The following is an 11936-nucleotide window of genomic DNA, read 5'->3' on the forward strand; positions in this document are numbered from 1 at the left end:
AATTCTTAAGAAGATTTGGCACAAGTGGATATGATGGTTGTTGATTCAATAAAGAGGAGGGGCATGGCATATTTTGAATTATTTTCAAAATCAGAAATATATATATATATATATATATATATATGATCATCAAATATACATTATTTTAATATACTTGTGTATTATATGAAATGTCAGTTTAGATTGTTATAAGCTGATGCAACATATGCATTAACATAAAACTTATAAAATCTCAAATAAAAAAAAATTAAGTTATAAACATTTTAAATATATTATTAAACTTATAAAGAAAATAAATTAAACTAAATATTTTTATTAATTTTAATATTAAAATATTATATATATTATTTTGAAAAATTGTTAGAATAATATATATATATATATATATATATATATATATATATTCCAATTCTCATTTACGCAATATTTGATTAACTATTAAACATTATCTTAAAGTATATTTATTTTCGCACTTCATTCATTTGTATCTTGTATTTTTTTCGTCTTAAAATCGTATACTTATGCGCCAAAATGCATTGATAGATCTTGAAGCATATGCTCTTTCACAATTTTAAAACCTAATCATGTATGACTTCCTATTTTTGTAAGGGTATATATATATATATCAATAAGAATATTAGGTTGGATTAAAACCTAATCATGTATGACTTACTATTTTTTGTAAGGGTATATATATATATATCAATAAGAATATTAGGTTGGATTGATCTTAATTATGTTGTGTCCTAATTACCCAAATTTCAATTTCTAAAATCTTATAGTTAGAAATTCTATTCTTTTTTATTAAATTCATAAATCAAAATAGTAAAATATTATTTTATTTTTTAGAATTAAAGTAGAACTAGCATTGACACTCCAAAGTTATAATCATCTGCTTAAACTCAAAGTGTTTCCTGATGAAATCGAACCTGTGAGATTTTGGTCTCTTAAGTCGACTCTTACCGCCAGGCTACATTGGTGACAAAATGTGGATATTCCTAGCCTCCCTGAGGTCCTGGGTTCGAATCCCTCGGACGTTAAGTTCTACGCCTAGTGAAATGGTTAAGTGTGTTTGTGGGTTATGTGCTTAACTCGTTGTCCAATTTTTCTCTTTTTTTATCTTAACTGCAACAAGAAGTGGATATCCCCAACCTCCTTGAGATGCCCTGAGTTCGAGCCCGTCAGACGACAACTCTTGTGACTGATTAAATTGTTAAGTGTGTTTGAGGGTTATGGGTTTAATCCTTTGTGGTCATAGTAAATATTATTTATATATTATTTTATATAAAACTTAATTACTAAATACAAAATAAAGTTATTAAAATCATTCAACTAAATTGTCTAATTTTTTATCTAACAATATTTTGGAACCTAACATTTTCTTTAAATAATAATAAGGGTGAGTTTTCAAAATAACTTTGTTTTCGTTCCATTTTTTAAACAAACTTATTTTATCATTAATTTTTAAACTCACATATTTACTATTTAAACTCAGTTTTTTTTATTTAATTTATTTATTTATTTACATTTAAACCATTAAAAAGTATTCTTAAATATATATATATATAATTTATTATTTTTATAAATTTAATTATTTATATTTTAATATATATATATATATATCAATTATTATTTTATATAACATTTTTATATTTAGTTAAATTATATTGAATTGTTTTCTATGTATTTATTTATTTTATAAAAATGTTAAAACCTGTTTTAAAGACCATTCATAAAATGGATAAAAGAAATTTTGTTTGTAAACACTTTGATCCTTGCATTTAAACAAAATAGAATAATACACATTTATTTGAAATATCTTTTATTGAGTTTGAATAAAAATAATAATTTAAATATTTAAATAAAAAATAATAATTTATATATATATATATATATAATAATAATGAATTTGAATGGTATAAATTCAAATTAAATAAATAAAAAATTGAGTTTGAACACTCAAAATATATTTATTTTGAAACAAATTAAATGAATAAAGTAGAATAATTTGAGAAGTTTTTGAGAAATAATGTCATTTTCAAAACTCACTCAAATAACAACTCAATGTTACCTGGAGCTCATTTGATCATTAGTTATTCGGGTTTTTCTTGATTTCTTTTACTAGAAAACTATTTTTGATTAAATTTAATAAAAATTTAATTTTTTATAGTTAAAAGTCAAAATACCCTTTATTTTATTTTGAATTATAGAGAATTAACATGACACTTCAGAAATTTCAGAATCATGAGTAATGATGGTAATTTGAAACCGTCTCGAGGTAACCGAACCAAATTGTCCCGTTTAGGGCTGTTTTTCCTCGAACCCAAACGGGGATGGAGCGAGAAGTATTTGTGTCCCACGTCCCGTCCCGATCTTACTTTGATTTTGCCCTGAACACTATAAACATAATTAATTATATAAAATCACCAATATATTTATTTATTCATTATATTTTATAAGTTAATTTTTTATAATAATATAAATTTCAATATATATTATATTATAAAATATGTTTATATAATTTTATTGTATAATTTTTTATTTTTTCAAAAATGTTTTATAAATGGTGTCTCGCAGGGATTCCCCGAAATTGAACAAGGCGAGGATGATATTAAAATAATCTTCAAAATAAAAACAGGAGATGGTAAATGCATTCTCCGTCCCGAACTGCCCCATTGTCATCCCTAGTCATGAGGCTCATGACCCTCCGCTTTCATTCAAAGCGTTATTGGTGATAATCAAACTTATGATATTTTGATCTCTCAAGTCTACTCAGGAGTCCTTTTTTTATAATGAAAGATAAATTAATTTTATATAATTAAATAGTGGATAATTTTTATATTTAACTAGATAAAAGAGTGATTAAATTTTTGAAATGATCGTTAAAATTATGGTTTGATTTTATGATAAAAACCTAAAAAAACACTACATCAAACAAGGGCCTTAATGTGGATTATTTGGAAATTTTTATTCAAAATCAATATATCTCATCCTATATATTTTAATTATTCAATCACACGCAATTCAATAATTAAATATTAAAATATTTCTACTTTATTTGGATGACATTTAAATTTTAAAATACAAAAATTCATCATCATAATAATTTAATTAATTAAAAATCAAAATATTTTTTATTTTATTAAATTATACTTTTTCAACACCCATTGACATAGGAGTTTGGGAATTTTACTTCATTCTTTAAAATTTCTCAAATTATTAAATGACTTATTATTCATTTTATTCATTTTATTAATTAAAATATTAAAATATTCCTCTCTCTCTTAAATTTAAATCTTTAATACAAAAAGATATTTTAAAAACTCAAATAACTTATTTTTTTATTATCTTTTTATGGAACAAGGTTCTTAGTATAAAATTTCCAAAAACACTTAAATAACCAAAGATCAAACAAACCCCTTACAAATAAGTGAATAACTAACACCAAACAAACAAGCCTACATAAGAAACAACTAAGAATCTCGAGGCATCTAATGGGACCTATGTCATTAAAATGGAAGCCTAAAAGTTAAGTTGAATTACATAGAAATGGTAAAACCTCTATCAACTATCACATCCAAATTCTTTCATTTTTACCTTTCCATCTATTCTTCTTCTATTTCACTTTTTTCCTTACTTTCATTCCATTGTCCTATTTAGCCCAAACCCCAACCCTTCACTTCCTCTTGTCTCCTCTAAACTACTTTTATATTTCCTCTCCCCTCCCCCAAAAAACAAAAGTTCCAACAATGTCCACTTCAATCACTAAACAATCATGTTCCAGACAGAGCTCCGGCAAAGGACTGATCTTCACCGACGAGAGAAAAAGAAATCCGGCGACTTCCAGCTGCAGATTCAGAATACCCATAAGAAGATCAACAACGGGTCTTTTTCCACTTAGATTTCTCAGGCAACTTGGGGACAAAATGGCGGCTGCCTTAAACTTGATTTCCGGCAAGACCATCCGGGGGAGGAGGAATGATTCTAGTCCTAACGGTGTTGTTTCTTCATCGGCGGCGAGGTCAAAACCGTCGGTAGCTCCGGTACTTGATTCACATAGAGCAGAGGCAATTAACGATTGTATCGAGTTTATCTATTCTTCTTCTTCTTTGCCGAGGTCGGATTCTGTTACAGCCAAAGAACGTTGCTAAATCCCAACATTTAGATTTGGTTACAAATTACAACATCATCGATCATCGGTTTGAATTGGGAAAATCATTTATGTGTTTATTATGTTATAATATTATATTATATATAAGTAGTAGTGTATCAATGTATGTATGTATGTATGCTTGTATCACTTCTGAGTAGATGATAATAATAATAATAATAATAGTAATTATTGAGATGTATGTTAAGTTGTTAACGTTTGAATCATATTTAGGGTGTTTAATTTTTAAATTAAATAAAAGAAAATATTAAACTATCAGTTTTGTAGGACCCTAGGCCAGGTGGGGTTATTTGTTTTACTGGTGTTTATTTTTTCAAATAATAATAATAATAATGAATTTTGAGTTACGGGTTATGATTTCAATTTTTATAAATACCATTTTGAGTTGAAACAGTGATTTATAGAGAGTTAAATTGTAATATTTTGGTTTCTTAAGTCAACTTTTGCAATCTAACATCAAATATTTAAGATGGGTTGAGTAATGATTGAATAAAAATAAAAGTAATTAAATAGCTAGTTGACAGGTAAAAGAGAAGAGTAGTGTAAATTTTATGGTGGGGTTGAGATCGGGAATGAGTGATGGGCATGACAGATGACTAGGCACCATAAAAGACACGACTGCCTATGTCGGACGACTCTCACGTTTCTTTGTCGGAGGATGCCATTTGGTTAGTTGTCTTGTCTGCAGCCAAGAAGACTTTCACTGCAACTATTCCCTCTATAATTCTTTCATATTTTTCATTTACATTTTTAAGTTTTTATTTATTATTTATGCGCTAACCATGTTTAAACTATGAACAGATCTATGTTAAGATTCGGATGGACGGAAGTCTACCTCGAAAATATATATTTTTTGGTATAAATTAATGGGACATAACTCCCTTTATTTAATTCAATATTTTTTCTCAAATTAAAATGGGGTAAAACATACGTTTATCCATTCGTTTTATTCATAATTTTTCTATTATTTTTTAAGTTCATCTTAATTTTTTTTAAGCTCACCCTAAATCGAATTTCTGGATTCGTCCCTGATTACATACTTGAAGTGTCGAGAATAGTTTATAAGAGATCAAAAGTAATAAATTTAATTCTCATTTAAAAACTTAAAAACTTATAAGTTAGAATGGAGATCATGGTTGCATGGGTCATCTAATTTCTTAGCATAATAATAATTAAAAAAAAAATTCTTCATTAATTAGCCTCCATAATTAGTCCAATAAATCCAATACAAGTTGTTATATTGGATCCATCATGATTCTATTAGAAGGGTAATTAATGAAGTATGTTCCTTTAAAGGACAGCTTGAGTCTATTATAAAAACCTTATTTGGTTATATCTCTATTTCTTTATTTGTTTACAAATATAAGGACAAGAAGAAAGCAAGAATTAACTCTATCTATATATATGATGTTATAAGGCAATCTTCATCCGTCAATTTCCCCATCTCTACAATAATTGGTAAGGACAAAGGTTCTTTAATTAAGGTTCAAAATTCAAATATCAACTACAATTTTTAAGCTAAAAACAAAAATTAAGTCACAAATGTAAAAGTGGTGCCAATCCTAGCTATAATTACAATTCAACAAATATCGAGAGTTTCAAAAAATATATAACCTAAAAAGGACGAAAAAAAAGAGAACCCCGATCTCAATCTACAATTATACGATGATTACAAACTTGCATTAGTGGTGTTTGAAATTCAAAAATTACATATGACCCTCACAAAAATACTAAAGTTGAAGCAAAAAAAAAAATCACAAAAAACTTGTAAAATTATGTATATTAAATTATGTTTCAGAATATTAACTTATTTAAATCAATATATGAATTAAATACTTGACAAAATTAATGATGTTGTTACTAAAACATATCGATATTTTTTCGTGCAAAACCTAGCTCTAACTCTAAATCCAATTGTTTATTAATGTTTGATTTAACAATAGTTTTAACTTCTTTTCACTTCTTCATTAACAAGCATATATCAACATCTTTCATTCATTTAAACAAAATAACATAACCCACCAACCAAACATCCTTCGCCTTATCTATTCTAACAAGAACTCCACTATTCAAAAAAACTTTGAGAAGGTGAGTGTAATGATAAAAGTGGGAGGCCATGTTAATTAAAGAAAGGCTTGAAATCATTAGAACATATTGAATAAATTGGTGTAGTTACTATAATATGAGAATAATGATTTGTGGGAAAGAGGGTAATGGTGGTGGTATTGGTGGGGGAGGGGAGTAATAAATGATGGACTTAATTTGGTGGAGACATATATAGAGTTGAGGAAGATGCATGTCTGTCCTAAATGTTTGCAAATGTTGTTAACTCACATATGGGATGAAGGGAATGCTGGCCCATTCCTAGTCCTTTCACTGTTCACCAGACATGCTTCACCTCTCACATTCACAAGCCACACAACTTGAGCTAGCTATGTGACCTATGATTTTGGTTATTTTCAAATAAATTTTGTTTGTATTATATGGTTGAAAATAGGTTATTTAGATTGAGGTGGTATAATAAATATATATTAAAATATAATATTTTTAAGTAAAAAAAGTAGATGATATTTTAATTGATATTTTAGATAATGTGATTGATTAGGGAATTGAATTATGAAATTAAGATGAACATAAGATTAGGGAGCTTGTTTGATATAGTGTTATTTGAATAATTCATACGATTATTTAAATTAATTGTGTGGTAGAGATTTTAAAAAGTGTTATTATAAGATATTTTAGTATTATGATTAATAAATTGAGTAATATAATTAAAAAAATGTATAAAAAAATTATTAAAATTATTAAAAAAAAATTACTCAACTTTGCTGTAAAATCTATAAACATCACATCACCTAAAAAGAATTAGAAAATGGAACATGAAAATTAGAAAGACCCCACATAATTTTCAAGTTCTATCTTAAACAACACAAATTTAGTGATGGAGCAATTATGAATCATACTTCATATTTAAAATAACAATAGTGTATTGATTTGACATTAATATATATATTATCTCCATTAGCTCTTGTAACCATCTTATGACCAAGATGGATAATGATAAACACTATGATTACACACAAAGTAATTTCAACCTACTTTTGTTTTCTTGTTTTTACCTTCTTACATCAATATATATATTAAACAAAATATTCAAAGAAAGAAACAGAAACTTAAGAAAAATAGGAAAAAGTTGATGTAGCTTTAACTCTCAGTTATGCTGGAGTAATTAATTGATTATCAATTTGACCCTGAAAATTGAAAGAAAGAAACCCTGCAGGGTTTGAAAAGGAAAGTGTTTGTTGAATGATTTCACAATAATCTCTTCCATCTTTCTAAATGAAATAGTAAAACTTTTGAAATCAGAACTGACAAAGGACTTATCCCCAATGTATGTTATCCTATGTTAGGATCTCATCAATATATTTGGATTGAAAGATAAATTAATCTTCTTTGTAACTCCTACAAAAAAGAAGTAATTTATACTTGTGTGAGGAACATAGTATGTGGATGACATGAATTTCATCTTCTTGAGAATAGGGTGTCCTAACAATCTTCCCTCCAAGAAGAATAGTGTCCTTGATAATGTCAATGATATAATTTTTTTGACTTTTAGTATTTCTAGCAAATTCTAAGTTAAGAAAGGACTTTAATTAGCTTGTTTAAGACCTATACAATATCTTCTTTATCCAAAAAAGTACTTACCCTAGAAGTATTATGTAGGTTTTAATTTCTCAAGGGCATCTAATTCCTCATTCATCAACAACTTTATAGTTGATTCTTGATAGGAGCAAGCTAAATACCACCTGCAATTTGTACATATTTAAGGAGAAATCCTAGGTATTTTTCATGTGCAAACACATTTGAGAAAGAGTATAATCAGAAATAACAGCCTTTAGGGCTAAATTGATTTCAATCTATCTGGAAATCACCAATTCTAATTTACAATACCACATTTTTCATATCAATCATGTTTAGATCTATAGATCCAGATACACAAGACTTTGATATTTGAATTTGATCTGGTATCTGATAGAGAAACTGTCATTATGTGATCATCAACATTAAACCGATCATTGCAACTCCTCAATCACAGCTCTACTAGTCTTTTTCATCTCTGAAACCTTCAAAGATCCCCCTCCATCAATGAACTCTGATGCAGAAGCCTTCTCTACACCCACCATTGCAGCTAAAGAAGACCAAGCTTCTGCAGACTGTTCATGTACCCAACACATAATGAAGTACACCTTCTTCACTGCTAGCTTAAGCTTATTCGACTTCTGTTGCTTTTCTAACTTTAAACCTGCCCTTAATAACCTCTCCAGATCACAAAGCATGCAGATCAAACCATTACTGCCAAGAGAAAGCAAATGTACAACATCATCGACAAGTCCCAGTCCGAAATTCAAACCGCCAACATGCCTGAAAGCAGGAGAGCAAGTTTTTTCCAAGCAACTAGATAAAGCTTCCCTAACAGTCTCTGGCTGAGCTCGTTGATCTAACACAGATGATATGTTTAAGACAACCATGGAAGAACCTAATGGATCTGACTGCCAATCACCGTTATAGAGACGAAGGGTAAAACAGTAACTGTATATCACGTCTACAAGGTGAACAGCTAACAGTGGTGATGGCTTTGACGATATGAGCTTACTGATGGGTTTTAATGGGCTTGTGGGTCCCACGGGAATGTCGAGCGAGTGATTGTTCTGATCAGGAAGTGGTTGGATTAGCGGCATTCCTTCACTATTGAGAGAGATTGTTCTGGCGGAAGGCTTGAGCCACCAAGGCTCCCATGGTTGAATCAACTTACTGAGCTCTCCAGAAGATAAAGCTTTTAGGAAATATTTCTTTTCTTTTGATGATAAATCATCAAAATCAACCTGACGTCCTGAAAATGGATTGTGTCAAAAAGAAAAACTCACATTAACAAACAATTTTTCAGTGTGGAAAAAATGAAGAAAGTATATTGAAGAAAGCTCTACCAGATTGAATAGATTGTATTGTCTCCTCCGATAATGTCGAATCTAACAATGTAAGAGGAAAAACAAAAATTAGAGGATATTACTTATGTAAGAAACTATTAAGAAACATGTGTAAGTCAAATTGAAATTATATAATCACGTTATATAAGAGAAAAGTCATACATATGTGTGGAAAAGTCTGTTTTCTATTTTTCTATAAATCGTAATAGTTTACAATTCCAAATCAATTACAAAATATATCAATCTACTTTCTCTTCATTTTTCTACAGTAAGAAACATGAAATCGACAGATATGTTTTAGTTTCCAGATCCAGAGAAGAAACCACAAATAAATTTTCAGACTAAGTTCAGATTCCAAAAGTAGTCCCATATGGATCCACATCCAAATGAGATATTTGACAGAAAATATATTTTCAAAAGATAAAATATAAAAGTGTTGGCTTATTACCATCTTCATCCATGTTATAGTCTTCCTCGTCATCGTCTTCCTCCTCTCCATGTACACGTTTGAGTATATCGAGCATTTTCTGCTTAGATTCGTCGTCAGTTTGTAATTGTCGTAGCTCCTGCACTACATTTTCTCTCATGAAAGATTCTGTGCAGCCTACACTATGAGACTGCAAGATAATCCAACAGACAGAACAAAACCAATAGAATTTACATGTTGGAACAAGAAGAATCACAAAGATGCTGAAAATATCTGTAATATAAAATCCTTGCCTTGTAACATCCAAGAGAGCAATAATGAGCGTTGCATCGTGGACACGTATATTTTGAAAATTGCTTTTCACACCTAAACATGAAAAGTGAATGAGTACGTGATTTTCCACTGTTAAATCAAACAAAAACAAAAGCACACATAGCATAGTACAATTCTTTGAAACATTCAATTATTTCGAGATTGTCTATGAAGTAGAAAACTTTGACAAACATCAATATATAACCCAATGGTTCCTATACCTATGCAAACTAAAAAACAATTAGTTCTTCTTGAAGAAAATAACAAATACAGTATAATCAAGCATATCAAATAAAATGTTCCAAAATCTTCCCTGTAACAATCAACCACACTTAATCTTATAAATACAAAGAAAAGAGGGCAACTTTACTGCACATGTAGCAGAGAGAGCAAGAAATGGATGATAGAGATATGAGGTCTTACACACGGCAGATTAAACGCGATGGCAGATTTAAGGGGGTCGAAGTTGATGGCATCTCAGAAGCCATTATCGAAGCCTTGGAGAAGACGAAGTAAAATGGATAACCTCCTAGATGAATGATGAGCCGCCAGAACTTAAAGGAACATCTGCAACATTTCATTATATGATAATTTGGAGTAAAAGTTACAGATATAAATATTTTATCACAAGATAACAAATTCAAATCAACTTATTATGCCAATAGACTGAATAAACACAAAAATTGTAGAGCATTAAGCTCTAAGAAGAACTGTCCAGGTCTGAAACATAGGTGAAACATAGGAATGATGATGTTTATTCTTAAATTAACATACTAACATTACAGTTCAGCTAATTTAATCTAAACTAACAGTCTTAACATAATGAACTAATTAAACTAACAAATCAGCTATAATTATAAACCATTTAAGAATTAAGATTAACTTTTAAGAACAAGAAACATATAAATCAACCATAAGCATAAACCATTTAAGAATTAAGGTTAACTTTTAAGAACAAGAAACTTACCAATGAAGAAAAGAAGTTTCTTTATGTTGTCTGCTGCAAAATTCGTTCGATTGTCGTGCTTTTGGAATTCAAATACTAGGGTTAATAAATGGCTGTCAAAATCCCAAAATCATTTCTCTGTTGTTAGGGATGGTGATCAAATGAGCTTTTTGGGCTTGTTTTCATGGGTACTCAAAATGGGCCAGACTTGTTTCACCATGGGCTTTTGTGATTAAATTTCTTTTAAACCCTTCAAATATATTTAAGTTTTTTTTTCTCAATTTTATTAAAAGAAATATGATTTATGACATAATTTTTCAAGATGATTTTTGTTTAAAGGTCATTATTTTTTGAATATTAGTTAATTTTTAGACTTTAACTTAATATTTATTATATAAGATAAATATATAACATTTTTTTTCACATTATCCTATAACTGGACAGAAGTTTGTTCTATTTGTTATATTTCTTTTATCTCCATTTTAGCTAATTTGTTTTGAGTTTAGAATTATGAATTAACAAGTATTTTTTATTTTAGTTAATATGGATGACAACTTTGCTATTAAAAGTGAAGATTATTTTCTATAGAGACTTTTTTTTCAATAAAATAGCTCTAATTAATTTGTCCACAATAAAGACAATTATTTCTCATTTAGAGGATGATTTCTAGTGTAGAACTGTTTTATCTAGTTTTTGTCAATAAATAGTAAAAAAAAAACAAAAACAAAAAAACTTTCAATTTTTTTTATAAGATTACTTAAGTATAAAAATTATTTTCTCAAAAATATCTAATTCAGTTATATAAACAGATAAGGCCTATAAATTCATCTATAAAATTATATAACACTATCTTACAAAAAAAAAAAATCATCAATAAAATTAGTGAATGTTGGGAAAGTTGAAAAGATTATATAAAAGGCCATGTTCATCGATATTATTTAAATAACCTTGAGAGAAAAAATATAATTATTAGTAATGATTTTGAGGGAATGATGTATTTTTGATAAAATACTTAAAAGGTATTGATATATATAAATAAATAAATAAATAAATAATAATAATTTAAAATAAAAAAGTATTTTAGTATTTCGATTA

General features: G+C 28.2%; 2 protein-coding genes across 2 annotated transcripts; one reads left to right on the forward strand and one right to left on the reverse strand.

Moving 5' to 3' along the window:
- The first annotated feature begins 3749 nt into the window (after positions 1-3749).
- LOC124935012 lies at positions 3750-4151 on the forward strand. The gene has a single exon (XM_047475479.1). It carries the CDS (start codon positions 3750-3752, stop codon positions 4149-4151), a length of 402 nt encoding a protein of 133 aa, XP_047331435.1.
- A 3899-nt stretch (positions 4152-8050) lies between these two features.
- LOC124934143 (zinc finger HIT domain-containing protein 2) lies at positions 8051-10977 on the reverse strand. The gene is made up of 6 exons (XM_047474623.1): positions 10863-10977; positions 10319-10462; positions 9877-9949; positions 9605-9773; positions 9157-9198; positions 8051-9062 (listed from the first exon to the last, which is right to left on the reverse strand). Exons 2-6 carry the CDS (start codon positions 10381-10383, stop codon positions 8245-8247), a joined length of 1167 nt encoding a protein of 388 aa, XP_047330579.1. The 5' UTR covers positions 10384-10462; positions 10863-10977; the 3' UTR covers positions 8051-8244.
- Positions 10978-11936: the final 959 nt, after the last annotated feature.

The sequence above is a fragment of the Impatiens glandulifera genome, chromosome 4, assembly GCF_907164915.1.
Source record: "Impatiens glandulifera chromosome 4, dImpGla2.1, whole genome shotgun sequence".
Taxonomy (NCBI): domain Eukaryota; kingdom Viridiplantae; phylum Streptophyta; class Magnoliopsida; order Ericales; family Balsaminaceae; genus Impatiens; species Impatiens glandulifera.

Excerpts from the sequence above, each read along its gene's own strand:
- LOC124934143 (XM_047474623.1), bottom strand. The coding sequence starts at position 10,383 with ATGGCTTCTGAGATGCCATCAACTTCGACCCCCTTAAATCTGCCATCG. Across the intron at positions 9,199-9,604 it reads CTATAACATGGATGAAGATG|ATTCGACATTATCGGAGGAG; the intron begins GTAATAAGCCAA and ends TTACATTGTTAG. Across the intron at positions 9,063-9,156 it reads AATACAATCTATTCAATCTG|GACGTCAGGTTGATTTTGAT; the intron begins GTAGAGCTTTCT and ends ATCCATTTTCAG.
- LOC124935012 (XM_047475479.1), top strand. The coding sequence starts at position 3,750 with ATGTCCACTTCAATCACTAAACAATCATGTTCCAGACAGAGCTCCGGC.